This window comes from Triturus cristatus, chromosome 6 (assembly GCF_964204655.1).
Source record: "Triturus cristatus chromosome 6, aTriCri1.1, whole genome shotgun sequence".
NCBI classification, from domain to species: domain Eukaryota; kingdom Metazoa; phylum Chordata; class Amphibia; order Caudata; family Salamandridae; genus Triturus; species Triturus cristatus.
This window is the reverse complement of record NC_140589.1, coordinates 315,573,092-315,586,803: the sequence shown is the minus strand read 5'-3', so window position 1 is coordinate 315,586,803 and position 13,712 is coordinate 315,573,092. Positions and strand designations below refer to the sequence as shown.

The following is a 13,712-nucleotide window of genomic DNA, read 5'->3' as shown; positions in this document are numbered from 1 at the left end:
TTTTCCAGGTTCTCCACCTTTTTTTGTAATTGAGAGATTTCCACCTGCATAGGAATAATTTGTTGAGAAGGAGTTTGAAGAGATTCTGCTTGCCGTTCCATAAGAGTTACTTTATTTTCAATAGCAAACCATTTATCATCCAGGCTTTGAATGCATTTATTTGTTTCTTCCACATAAGGCTTAAGGGTTCGTATTTCTTCCAAAAACAACTCCATAGATATTGGTGGGGGAGATTTAGAAGGCGAGGGAGGATCTTTTTTAACTTGCTTGGTTAACGTTAATGATGAGGGAAGATTAAGGTTAGTGGATAACTCAGTAATTGGAAGAGGAGCATTTGTTGCATAAACCGCAGAAGTTGAATGGAAAAAGTAGTGTGATCCGAACCCTCCATATCGCACTGTAGTATGGAAAATGGGTTAGAATTTGATAAACGGTGGTTTCGAAACACTCCCTCCCGGTAGGCCTGGTTCTCCCCATTTACATAAATGACAAGTTGACAAAAAATTAGGCACAGGTAGAGAACACGGAAAAAAATCTGTCCAAAACAGTCAATAGTATATTATTGATGGACAATATTTAATATCCATAGGCAGCATAATTAAAAATATAGTGAAAGGTGCGATATATTAGTGATGACTAATATGTGTAGGCAGATAAAACGAAATATTCAATATAATGATGAGAAGGCTTGCGAAAAGCCATTGTAGACCAATAGGAGAAATTGACTGTGAAAAAACGATGTCCAAAACAATTAAAAAAAGATTCAGGTAGACAAAAATACTGCAGTGCTGCCAGAAGTGCGTTATGGAAAACGCGTGTTATGGGAGACGCACCGCCGATAGTAAAAAATGAAGCTGCGGTGTTAACCGCTTACCAGGACATGCAGCGGCGCCAGGGAAGTGTCTTTACATTCTCCAAATGAAGAAACCGGTCATATGGTGGTGGTAGGATGCCGCGTCCGAGTGGGAGAGTGTTGTCCCTCGGTAACTGCTGCAGAGCACTGCTAGCCAGCCACCATCTTCTTTCGGCATCAGACCACGCTCCCAAGACTGGTCCTCCATGATAGCCTGAAATAACGGGCTGGGCAACAGGCCCATGGTTTTCCACCACTGAATCGTGAAGACCAAAATCTGACTGCATACCATAGTCTGGTTCTCGGTCTTGAAAACCTAGTAGAGATGAGTGCCCAAGTTGCACTGCATGCCAACCCAGAGGAAGCCCGGAACTGCCAGCTCCAGAGGACGTTCCAGAACCCTGTGGCACAGAGTCAGTGCTGATTTCCACAGCTTCCCAGGCGGCTGTTAAATGCTGGTGGTCATCGATGATTATTGAAAATACTTGGAAGTCGAACTAGTGCTTCCCACTGCAGCTATCCTTCTTACTCAACGTACATACAGACAATGCACCCTGATTAATGGTGAGGAGTTGACAGAATACTTCCAGTATCGATGCAACAAACACCACTGAATAACACCCCAGTGGTCTCAGGCCAATGGGAAGGTAGAAAGACTTATGAAGACTCTAGCGGAGGTCATCCACATCACTGAGGCTGTGAAGAAGAGTGTGGAAAGCAAGCACCCTGTATGCCTTCCTAAGAGAATATTGAGTAACCCCTCATACCATCACAGGGGCCTCACCCAGTCAACTGTGTCTAAGGCGAGATGTAACTGATACCATCCCGCTCCTTTTCTCTTGAAAAGCATTTTTGAGCACTTTTTATTTTTTTAATTTACCACTCCAGGTGTCTACATTTTGGGACAATAAATTAAAAGTTAAAGAAACGCCTTTGCAGCATCCTAACTGGCTTGGTGACATGTGCAGAGGAATGTCATCATGTGGAGGTTAGCCAAACTGTTTTTTTTTCTTTTTTGATGATGATGCAATTCAACATTAAGCCTTGCCAAAGCCATGGGTTCGGCTGGCACCTTTTAAAGGCGAGACCTATTGGCTTAGCCAATACTTGCTGTTGGAAGACCACTGTACTGACTTCAATATTTTTGAGACTTTATTTTCAAAGTCTCAATTTTTACGTGCGACCCTGTTTTTGGTAAGGTCCTTGTTTCTTGCTACTGCTGGATTGTAAACAGACAAACATATACTTCATTTTCGTATGCAAAATCTCCGGATGGTTTAATTGCAAAAGTGTGAAATGTACAGCATGCACGCACACGCCAACTGTCAGATTTCATTCACAAAAGGAAACTCAAGCTGAAGCCCGGGAACCAGCTGTCTGCATTGCTCATCGTGCTGTAAGCTACCATGCAGTAAAACAAGATACTCTTCAAAGCACGCAAGGTAGAAACAAGGGCGCTAGTGAGTCAAAACACGCCATGGGATCCTTCCTGGAAAGAGCTGGAGAGCGCGACCGCCTCCTGAGAACACACATTCCTTGTATTCTGCAGGTTGCTTACGCAATGCCGGCTGTATCCCTATCTTGGCGATGCTACAAATTGCACAATATCTTTGTAAAGGTTTTTTTAACTGCTGGTTTGCGGATTAGCGATTAAACCTGCCCCCGAGGCAGAACTCCTCCCACATAATTGTATACATTGAAGGATTCAAGCTGTAAATACACAGACGTTGCCAAGAAAAGGGTGAGTGGGGGCGGGGGGGGGGGGGGGAGGGGGTAGTCTTCATTGAGAAAATTCGTTCTGCAGTCAACTCTGTGCCAAGCAGCATGCACCCGGCACGCAGCAGACTAACACACATTTTAACACGGGGAAAACTGCTAATAAAAAGTACCACTTGTCCTCCGCTGACAAGTCCTCATAAAATAAACGGTGCGATGGATGGGGGGGGACAGTTAACTCCTTGGTAAATGAGACCGAGTTGAGTAATCCTTTAATGGGCGGAAAAAAACTAGAACCCATATGCGGGGAACCACTTTCAGTATCTCCTCGTGGAAGGGGCGCGCTAACCGTCCAACCAGGTGTGAAGAGCACACTAGCATCTGCAGAGCCAGGTGCGTATAGATCACGCTACAGATTGAAGGGGGTACTTCGGGTCAATAGACATTTATGCAAAACGACGCGTTGTTTGCACGTACAGATTAATTCGAGATCCGCAATTAGATGTGTATCATTATCCCATAACCCGAATCATAAGGTGCGTGGAGGGATACCACACAAGTGAAGGTAGCGGAGGGATACGGTGAAATCGCATCCCATGGTCTATCTGTAGAGAAAGTTCCTGGAAACTGGGAAGAAAGAGAAGGGAACAGCGTCGAGCAGGCCTTTGTGATACCAGGAACATGGTTGGCCGCCGGGACTTTGACTGGCGCGTAGCGTTGCCAACAGAAACAGAGGAGGGTGTCCGGTGCAACCAATAGCAGGCAGGAGGCGGGCGCTCCAGATAGGGGGCTCTGTGTTCAGCGTGCCGCTGACATTGAGTGGCGAGCCAGGCTCAGCGGCGCGCGTTTGTATCCAGTTCCCTCACACACCGCAGCGGAGATGATGTCTTGCTGAAAGGGATCGGCCCGGCCATCCCTTTTTTCTCTTTTTTTCCGCGGATTGCGAAGGAAATTAGACTAAAGACAACAAATCATCTCAAAACCTGGACAAGTGTACCCCGAACCTCTGCATTCTCCCTTGTTTTTGTTCTCGTTGTGCGTCTGCATCGCTGGAGAGGCCAAGCACAAAAGAACCGCTGCGAATCCGTGTTCCTCTCTTAAATCGTTTATTATACCTCATTGCATGGTGCATCCTGCAGTTTGCCCCGGCGTGCACGACAATTAAATGTCCTTTTTAGCTTCTTTACTGCTGCCGGCCGCTGTGAACCGAATGTCCCTCGTATTTTTCTGCTCCATTTGTTGCACGGAGTCAACCTTTGGCAGGTCTGGGGCGCCATCTACAGGTCGGATGCAGGCAGCAGCGTCTGCTGCAGAAGGAGAATCCGGTATCATGCAGCACTAACCCCCACCATCATCTGGATTTTTTTGGGGGGGGTGACCGCATAACTCTCAACTTTTTTGTGTTTGACTGGACTGCATCGGCTCGCCATTGTAACTACAATATCCACCAAAAAAACGTAAACTAAGTTTAATCGTTTGCTTTTCCATCCTCTCTTTATAGCTCAGTGAGTGGGAGCCCTTCTCACCAAACCTTGGGAGCCTTCGAGGACTGTTATTTTTTTTTTTCAAAAGACGGCAATAATCTCATTTTCAGTCTTTGGGCTCGAGAACCACTCCCCTAACCCGCCACCTCCTGGGAAACCTTCCCTGCCAGAGCCGCATCACACACCAGCCGGGCGGCTGCAGTGCAGCCGAAGTCCCCATGAGCATACCATGGCCGAACCCCATGCTCGTCTTGCCGCGCTATGGGAGGCCGCGGACCGGACACAAAGCGCAGCCGGACCTGGACGAGCCCGCCAGCACCCGCTCCCACGATGCCTTCAGCCCCAACCTGGGTTCGCCCAGCCCGCCCGAGAGTCCCAGCTCTCCGCACGGCGTCGCCTCGCGCATCGGCAACTACCTGCTGCTAGAGCCACTGGAGGGGGACCGCACGTTCCTGGCCGTGCAACAGCACAGTGGACAACAGCTGCTCTGCAAGGTGAGTGTGAATTCCCCCCGCCCCCCCCTCCTCCCTTTTACCGACCGGTGAGCATCCGTGTGGTCATGTTGGGCATCTGAGTGGCCAGTCGCCCAGCTGGCCCCAGGGTGTGCAGAGGCGACCTGGCTATTTGAAGTTAGACAAAATTGTGGGGCTGCGAAAGTGAGGGAGGTGTTATATTTTGAGATCGGAAATGCTATATATATATATATATATATATATATATATATATAATTATGTATGTATATCTAGAATGACTGCGCTCCTGAAATGGGCACAAGTCAGTTGCACTTGAGTCAGTGGAGCGTTGCCTGTCACTTGCATAGCCGACTCTTGAAAGGCACAGGCCTGTTGGAAACTGCAAACATAACTTTTATGCAGTTTCCACTTGCAGGGGGAAAGCCTAAAAAATGTTCGCTCCTGTAGCGCACTCACATTTCCAGGGTGGGCGCAGCGCTTTGTTCTTAATTGTATTCTTCCCACCAGGCATCTCGGGGGCCCGTACATGCCAGAGGTACACTGGTCTCATTTGAGTCTTACAGAAGCCTGGTGGGCGCATGATGAGTATTCTTATATTTGCCAAACTGTATGCAATATTTAATTAAATGCTACCACGTATAGATCGCTTGAGTCGTGCTACCATGTATAGGTCGCTTGAGTTGGGGAAGTATCACTCCTATGCAAGTCAGTTTACCCCTCGCTTTCCACCAGCTTCTCCAAACCTGCTGGCCCTTTGCTAAGTTAGCACCGTTTCCCTACAGATTCAGATTGCGCATGCTACCGTGTTATGAGCTTGCATTGAGTTAAACCAGAACAACTCCTCAGCCCTGCGCGAGAGTTCCGCGGCGCTTTGTTCCCCACATGTGCCCGGCTCCCCTTTGTTTCCAGTCACTAGATAGGCAGCTCCAGCCACCCGCCAATGCCACGTCCTCCGAAATCCGCCGGGCCTCGTGGTAATTATAAACAAAGGCCTGGGGGGAGGTGGCAGCGCCGCACGTGAGCGCTTCTTCTTTGTGTCCCCTTTTGAGGGCGGTGTTTGGGTGAGCACCCTGCAGGATGTGGCGGGATTGCACCTCCGGAGGTTGTTTTATGGTAGCAGGCGCGCGCCTGTTGGGCGAGGGGTTCGCCCACGCTCCGTGAAGTACGAGACGAGCTTCTTTACAGGCTCTGCACAGAAACTCCCAAAACAGACCAGCCATGCACGGATGACGCAAGCTCTTACTTTGTGATGTACGCCCGTGGCCAAATTCCTGCAGGATTCTCTCTCCACCTCCTCCCCCCCCCCCCCGCCCCCCCAAACACACACGGGTACTCCGCTCTTTTGTTGTACTAATCCAGTAACGCAGTCGAGTTCAGCAACCAACTTTTAATAAGATGCGTCTGACTCGAGGCGATTTACCCACCTGCCCCATAAATTTCCCGATGAAAATAGTTGTGTGTAGAAGTAAGAAGCGAAGAAGCCCAGTGCCACGAAGACCTGATGCGGTGTGAAGTCTAAACGACGGTTTTGAACAATGCATTTTAACATGCGGTAATAGCGCCCACCTAACCTACCGCCAACAGTGTTTACGCCCGACTCATTTTACTTGATGTAAATATTTAGGACCATTTGTACCGCTGGCGTTGTATAGAACATGTGGGCGTGAACAGCAACACTCCATTGAAAACAAACGCTTTCTGAATGGTTCATGTAACAACGGCTTAAAAAAAACCCAGCATATTCGCAAAAATACAGGCAATAGTGTGAATATCTTGACCATATTGCATTACAGAAATGTAGCTTGAGTTCACCCAGTCATGTCTCAAACTAGTTTGCCACTGGCTCTTTCCATTTTGAGTGCAAGTCTAAATTTGTAGCGAGTTAGTTGTCAACGATGCTGACTGTTCATAGCGAGTCTTCACATGCCACGTTCTGGCCTATAGGCATCGTGTGACTTTGCTCCCCAACAGGGAGCCGTAGGGGGGGAGGCGCTATTGTGATAATGATTATGGGACTCCACTGAGCGCCACCAAGCTTCTTTGCACTCACTATGGAAGATTCCTTCGAGCCATTTTTTACACGTTAACCTTCCGCATGAACCCACCAAAGCGTCTTGAAATTCCTACACCAGTAGGACATGTGCCCTTCGTCCCCCTCTTTTTTGCACGACATCGTTTATTTTTATTTAATAACCCATTTCCCCACTGGTTATCCCAGTTCTTGCAATTGACGTCGTCCGCGTGCACGAAGTAATTCCCTCGCCGCTGTAGCTGTCCCTGCGGTCACAGGTAACGGCGGCTGAAGTCACCTTGCTGCGCCCCGGATATCCCGCCCTCTTAAGAGTGGCTTAGTTATTATCGCTTCCGGAAACAGCTTGAAGTGTGCTCGTGTGGGACACAGGCCGGCTCTGTGGCGAAGGCCAAGAACAAAAGCCACGCTGATCAACGAGGCATGCGGAGCAGAGCCCTGCCCTGCGATCCAATGGGCCGGATGCAGCGCCCTGCGGGGGGGGGGGGGGGAGCGCCCCGGTCTCGGACACGCAGCGGAGTATCTAGTGCGGTCAGCGGGCCGTCCTTGTGCTTGGACCAAAGACCGTGCAGGCGGTGCGGCCGAGAACCCCCAGCAGTGCAGCCAGCAGACTATCTCGTGCTTGGGGCACTCAGTGCATGCTAGTGAAGCTGCCCCATCCCCAGCACCATCGTGTGCTTGGAGCACTCCGTTCAAGATAGTTAGCGGAAATTCCTCTGTGCAGCCAGCAGGACATCTCGTGCTTGCTGCACACGTGAGCGCAGCCGCATTTAACCAGGCCCCTCAGCACACCTTATGCAATGTAACAGATCCCCGCGCTTGTGGGGATTGTACGCTTTGTTGCTACACCGTCCCGAGGTCTCCGTTTAGGGACTGCAACACGTTAATTCAGCAGTGGTGTTAGGCCCGCGTCTGGCGATGACTCGCAGTGCCCACAGACTTACAAGCGGGGTTCTTTAGACGCTTTGTAGTATGGTATGGTTAATGTGTATGGTGCATTCACACGGGGATTCTAGAATGTAAGCACCTGGCAAGCACTTGTCGTGCTGTGGTGCACGGAAGCAGTCGTGGGCCCACCTGGAATAAAGTTCCTGTTTTATCCATACACACTCAAGTTTGCCCCATTATGTGTTCAAACACTTTATGGCATATTATCAAACCCAATTTCGCCTTTTTCGCGGCCGTTTTCGGCCGAAAAGCGGCGATTTAAATATCGCTCTATTATCAAGGACACTCTAACGCGTGTTTCCTTGAGTTAGCCGCCGTCTTTTCTCCGCTTTGCATGTCAGCGATTATTAACGCTAATGACATGCAAAGTGGGCGTTTCTCACTGAACAACCTAAGTAAACATTGCTAAAAGTGCATTGCAATATTTACAAGTATGCCCCAGACCCTCGAATCGATGATCATAGTCTCGCTAAGGCCCCTTTATCGCAGGATTTTAACTCCTGCTATTAATACGACATAGCAGTGAGATCCACCTCCCATGTTACAGATGGCTAAGTCCACACCTGCCTATTATCAAGGTTTACATTATCGCAGGTCATTTTACGCTGCTTTTCTCACACTAATGCATGTTATCACCCTCTGATCGCTGGATTTCACATCGCCTGGGTGAAAAGCGTTAATAATACGTTGCTAACCCGTCGCTGAAATCGAGCGATAGACGGCGGTAATGAAAATCGCGCTATGTGCGGTTTGCTACGGTTATCGCATGTGCTTGATAATCTGCCCCTTTGATTTTAAACGTAACCACGCCACCTATTTATTGCCCAAGGAAATGTGTAGTTTATATAGTTCTGCTGCAACAGGTACTCTTCATATTGGTTACTAACCTAGCTACTTTTAAGGAAATCATTGCCTTGCTACTTAATATACATAGTAGAAATCATGCTTGCAACAGTAAGATGGCCCACCAACACTAGCATTAAATATTGAAGAAACACTGTCCCTGGAGAGCACCTCAAATGCGCTGGGGCAGGCCACAAGTGGCACATTGTAGTGAGTGCATTTATTTAAAAAAGGTTATTTGGTTTTGTTCTAATATCTTACTGTGACGACAGACTTAACCCCTTCAGCGCTGCGCGGATTCCCCCGCGGTGCTGAAGGGTTCGAGCGCGGGCGGGGCCATGACGGAACGGTTCCGTCATGAGCACAGCTCAACCGATGCTCATGACGGAATCGTTCCGTCATGAGCATGGAAGGGGTTAAACAAAGTAGTTTTGCCCAGTAAGTGAAAGAGCACTTTGATTCATCCTCTTCTGATATATATTAATTGACCAAAAGCTGTCAAAATATTTAGACTAGACCTTGTGTGATGCCAAATGCAGACACCCCTCCCCCAATATTCGGGGAACTTGCGGGCAAAATTTGTTCATTTGGTAGGAGGTATTATTAGTCAAACATTGATTCCCATTGGTGCGACTCCAGGGAAGCATTGCTACCTTTTTTGGGTAATATTTGCCTCGGCGCAGTGTGCGCTTGTGTCTCTTTCAGGTAATTGTATTGATCCTTTGCAGAAAATGTTTATTGGTTGATTGCGAATTGTTTGAAAGAAAGTTTGTATGTGACTTCTTTTTTATGAACTCGGCTACAAGGCAAGGAAGTGGTGGACAGTGGGAGGTGATGTGAAAGGCGGTGACGTGTAAACATCAAATCCAAGCATTTACAGCAGAGCAGGAATATGCTCTGAGAGGAGGCTTACAATGAGGGTAGTGAAGGGGCTAAGAGTGGAAGTATGCAATCTTGATGTGGTTCAGCATCTGAGGGTTTTTGGAATTGAGAGACGGAGATATTATTGGGTCTTGTCTATTTTCAGGGATTGCTCTGCATTTTTAGGCAATAGGGACCCTAGTTTTTTCGGTTAGTTTATTTTTAGCTAATGAGTGTAGGAAACCCAAATACAATACAAAGCCATTTGTAGGCGCACAGATGCTCCAGAGAGAGCGTCCCAGCACTAACAGCAGGACTGCCATATCAGAGGACAGAGACTAAGCATTGCACATGTGAGTATTTAGACATTTCTTAAAGATCCTCTCAGAAGGGGCCAGGCGAAGGTTGAGAGGAAGCGTATTCCACAGATTAGCTGTCAGAAAGGTGAAAGACCTTCCCCCTAGTCGATCCCTAGGGATCTGCAGGAGGCTCAGAGTTGGACCTGAGGGATCTGCTCTGCAAGTAGGGCCTGAGAAGGCACCAGTTCCATGTCGTCCCTGTCTTTGCAAGCTTGAAACGTGCAAGCGTTTAGTAGGAATAGAAGAGCTACATTCAAGCTGCCAATATTGAGTCCATAGCTCTGGGGAAGCCCCAGGATCAATGCATTTATTGGGGAGATGGGCCTAACACTGGAAGGATGAGGGAAGGTGGTGGTCTGCTACCAGCTATGCACTTTTTGGCCTTTTTTGTACAAATCAAGGAGCACCTCTCCTTGGGCGGCCTATGTCATCAACGTTGCCATTGCTTATGCCACCCCTCACCAGAGGCTGCGCTGCTGGCCCATCTTTGTCCTCTACCGGTGGGATCAGGGAAACCATAGAAGAATCTGCACCATCAGACCTGATACTTGCTCCAGGGGCTTTAAAAGTTAATTTCATTGCATTCCCAACTGTCCTGAAAAACCTAGATCAATTGTCATCCTCCTCCCACCTGCCAATAAAATGAAGAGAAAAATCACTAGTTGTTTCTTGTCACACACCTTGTATATGCTGTCTTAAACGCTGAAATGCCAACAGCACCCTTTTCTAAGGCGAGCTGACAGTCCTGCACATGGGATCGTATTTGTAAAATTATCAACGTTTTCAGTGTGCAACAAAGGCCAGAGGTACAGCTTGTAGGCGCAACGCATTGGTTTATCGGGCAAATCATTTAATAGACTGATGTCACACTGTACCAAATTCTTTTGCATGCCTCAGTGGAATGTACTTGTCCGCTAACCCGAACACAACTTCTTAAATCACAGAATCCGTGTGAGCCGTCATTTCTGGCTCCAGATCACTTTACCCCTGCAGGCAATCTCCCCATTGGGCGGTATGTCCTTCAGAGTAATTCTCTGACCAAAATTGAGAAAGGGGTCATTCCTTCTAGGCTGTCTAGCAAGAAGTTCACGACCACCAAAAACCTAGCACGTTCTACCACTATATGTAAGGTTCTGTCGATACTTTCCTAATCTAGAAAGTTGCTATTAAGAGTAGGAGGATGTCACATACCAGATTGATAATGAAATGGGTGCACCTCACATATCTTGCATAAGTGTATATGATTTCTGCAGGATTAAAAACATGATCCCTGGGGGCGGGGTCATCCACCATGTATTGTCGAGCAGGTTGACTGCAGTATTTATAGACTTTTTTTTTTTTTGGACTCTGAAAATGTGTACATTTATTCAGATTGTAGATTCATTCACTTTTTGTGAACTAAGACAGTCGACTCTCAGACTAGATCTTTGCTTGACTCACCTTGTGCACCCTGAAGATCCAAAAGCTGACCTTTCTTTAACCCTTGCTGCTTCCTCTCGAACACGGGTGGCATTATTTAATCTTTTCTGCCCTATAACATCCCCCTGTTTTTAGAGCAGTTCTGTCCGATGTTGGTGATATCTCTTGCTACCCAGAAAGTCTAAATTCATCCTAACCTGTCCTAAATGCATGCACCTTCTAGGATTAGAAATGTATGCTTCTATTGACCATTTATGCTCGAGGGGTTGCAATGCAGCGATTCAGTTTTTCTTCTTTGAAGAATCATTTCTGATGTTTTTTTTCCCCCTCCCTTTGGTTTTGCAGGTGTTTGACATTCGCTGCTACCAGGAGTCCCTGGCACCCTGTTTTTCGTTAACTTCACACAACAACATTAACCAAATCACTGAGATTATTCTGGGAGAGACAAAGGCCTATGTGTTCTTCGAGCGGAGCCATGGGGACATGCATTCTTTTGTTCGTACCTGCAAAAAGCTCAAGGAAGAAGAGGCAGCCAGACTGTTCTATCAAATAGCCTCTGCTGTAGCACACTGCCACAAGGGCGGACTGGTACTGCGGGACCTCAAGCTCCGAAAGTTCGTCTTCAAAGACGATGACAGGTAAGCCATGTTGTAGATGTAAGTTTGAGAAGGTTAACGGTTCAGTTGTCTGCAGTGTGTTGATAGTGGTAGTCTTCAAGGCACTAGAGCTTTATTCAGAAGCTCTCCGGTTTCTTGTGTTAGGCCAGCACAATCGCACATTCTTACCTTTTTATGATTAACATAAACTGCGCCCGTGCTGATGTCTGCCTGGCTGCTTTTGCCTGTGTGATTTGCTTTCTATCTTTTCTGAATTGAGACTACACCTGTACTTCTGTGGCCCTTCAAAATGTTTCCTATCGCTGTGGTGATGCATTAGAACGGGTTATTATTAATACAGCTATTACAATTTGTGTAAGGTGCTAAATGCTACCTTTCTGAAGCTTCCTGGTGTTTCTGTAGTGGTGACACAGCTCGCCCAGTTGAGCCTTTGTGCCAGCCAGCATTAGGACTTCTGGTGCAGATGGGTGTCTTCCAGAGATCATTGGTGTCTTCTTATCTCAGGCATAGGCCCTGTTCTCTTATTCCATTTCCTCCACAACACTGACACTTTGAGATGCCACTCTTGCTGGGTGGGAATCACCAACCTTTGAGCATTTATGTATCTGCAGCTGACCAATGGCAACCATTTGTCTTTTGCCATGACAACAAAATAAAATGCAGCACCAACTGATCTATTTGGTGGCCTTTTTATAGATTTCTGTTATTAAAACATCATACAATTTTCGATTGCATCTTGCTGCTGTTTATTTCCTGCAGCTTGCTATGGACAATTAATCAGAATTAAAACCGTGTTTAAAAACTCTATCCACGTTTTTTCTTAACTTTAGAAGGCACTTGTATCACGTGGTCTTTTCAAAATAACGGTTGAAGTCAAACCAGTTATCCATGAGTTTAAAAATAAATTCCAGTATTCTCCACTCCATCTTTGAGACCAGGTGGTCTTAGGTCATTGTTTCACCCGTGCTTTGTGTTCATACGTACTGTATTTTATTCAGTTCTGCTGTTTGTGTTTTGATACACGAGCAGTGGTGCAATCTCAGTGGTAGATTTGGTTGTCTTCTGTAAGGTGTTTCAACTGTGTTTTGTTTGTCATCTTATAAGAAATACCCGATGTCCTGCACATCTAACATGGGCTTCAATTGGACTTCCATACAGCATATTATCAAGCCCATTATCGCCGTTTTAGCGTCAGTTTTCTGCCGCTAAAGCGGCGATAATTTTATCGCCTGGCTTGATAGTATGCCCCTTGGTTACCTACAGTTTTATTTTCTTTTGCATCCAATGAGGCCAAACATTTTGGAGTGTGATAATCATGGGATACAGTCTTGCGCAATAGAGAACAAAGCGCTATTTGGTTCTCCTCATCCCCCATTGCATTGAGCTGATGGGGGCCGACTATTCCACTCCAGTGAGTCACCGCAGTGAGAGGTCGTGTGGGGAAACTTTCTTTCGAGCGCACAGAAGATTGACTGTGTTTTCTGAGGCTTCCCATTCTAAATAGACAGATGTTCACATCTTTCTTCCACTCAAGGTTGTTTCTTGGGCAGAGCTTTGCTCACCGGGCAGGCACCAACACTGCCGGTTTTGAAGTGGTACCTCCCTCCTGCCTACCCACAGACCTGCTGCAGTCACTACTTTGTTTAAACCGTACATGCGCCCCATTGGGTGCAGCTTATTACTCGCCCGCCTCCTCCCTCCTCAAACCTTGCGCTGGCTGGAAACTACGCGGGGAAGAAAGGGGAGACCCGGTGACGCAACCTTGGAAACATGTTCTCCATTTCAAGGAAATCCTGTACCATCCCTTGCCCTGCCACACACTAGAAAGTACACCGGCGGATGAGGTCATTCCTATTAAGAGCGCCGTCCCCCGCTGCTGCAGTCGATTCATAAACCTGGTTTGAAAAAGTCACACCACACCCATGGGGAAGCAAACCACAGAGGTTTGTGAAGATCTCTTCCGTGAACACAGGTGCACGCACAATGGAAGCAGTGAGATGGACAACAGAGAAAAGGGGCCTCGGCAAGCTTTGTAGGAAACGGATTTTTTTTTTTTAAACCAGTTAATTGAGAGCCCATGAATGGAGCGCTCTTACAATGGTTTTTTCCA

At 47.2% G+C, this 13,712-nt stretch overlaps 1 protein-coding gene across 1 annotated transcript in view; it reads left to right on the top strand.

Annotated features, from left to right (window-relative positions):
* Nucleotides 1-3,380: 3,380 nt before the first annotated feature.
* Nucleotides 3,381-13,712, top strand: part of TRIB2 (tribbles pseudokinase 2) — a 29,752-nt gene continuing 19,420 nt past the window's right edge. The window contains exons 1-2 of the mRNA XM_085610672.1: nt 3,381-4,547; nt 11,331-11,623. Of these exons, the coding sequence (XP_085466798.1) occupies nt 4,272-4,547; nt 11,331-11,623 (569 nt within the window). The 5' untranslated portion in view covers nt 3,381-4,271. The remainder of the gene's footprint in view (nt 4,548-11,330; nt 11,624-13,712) is intronic.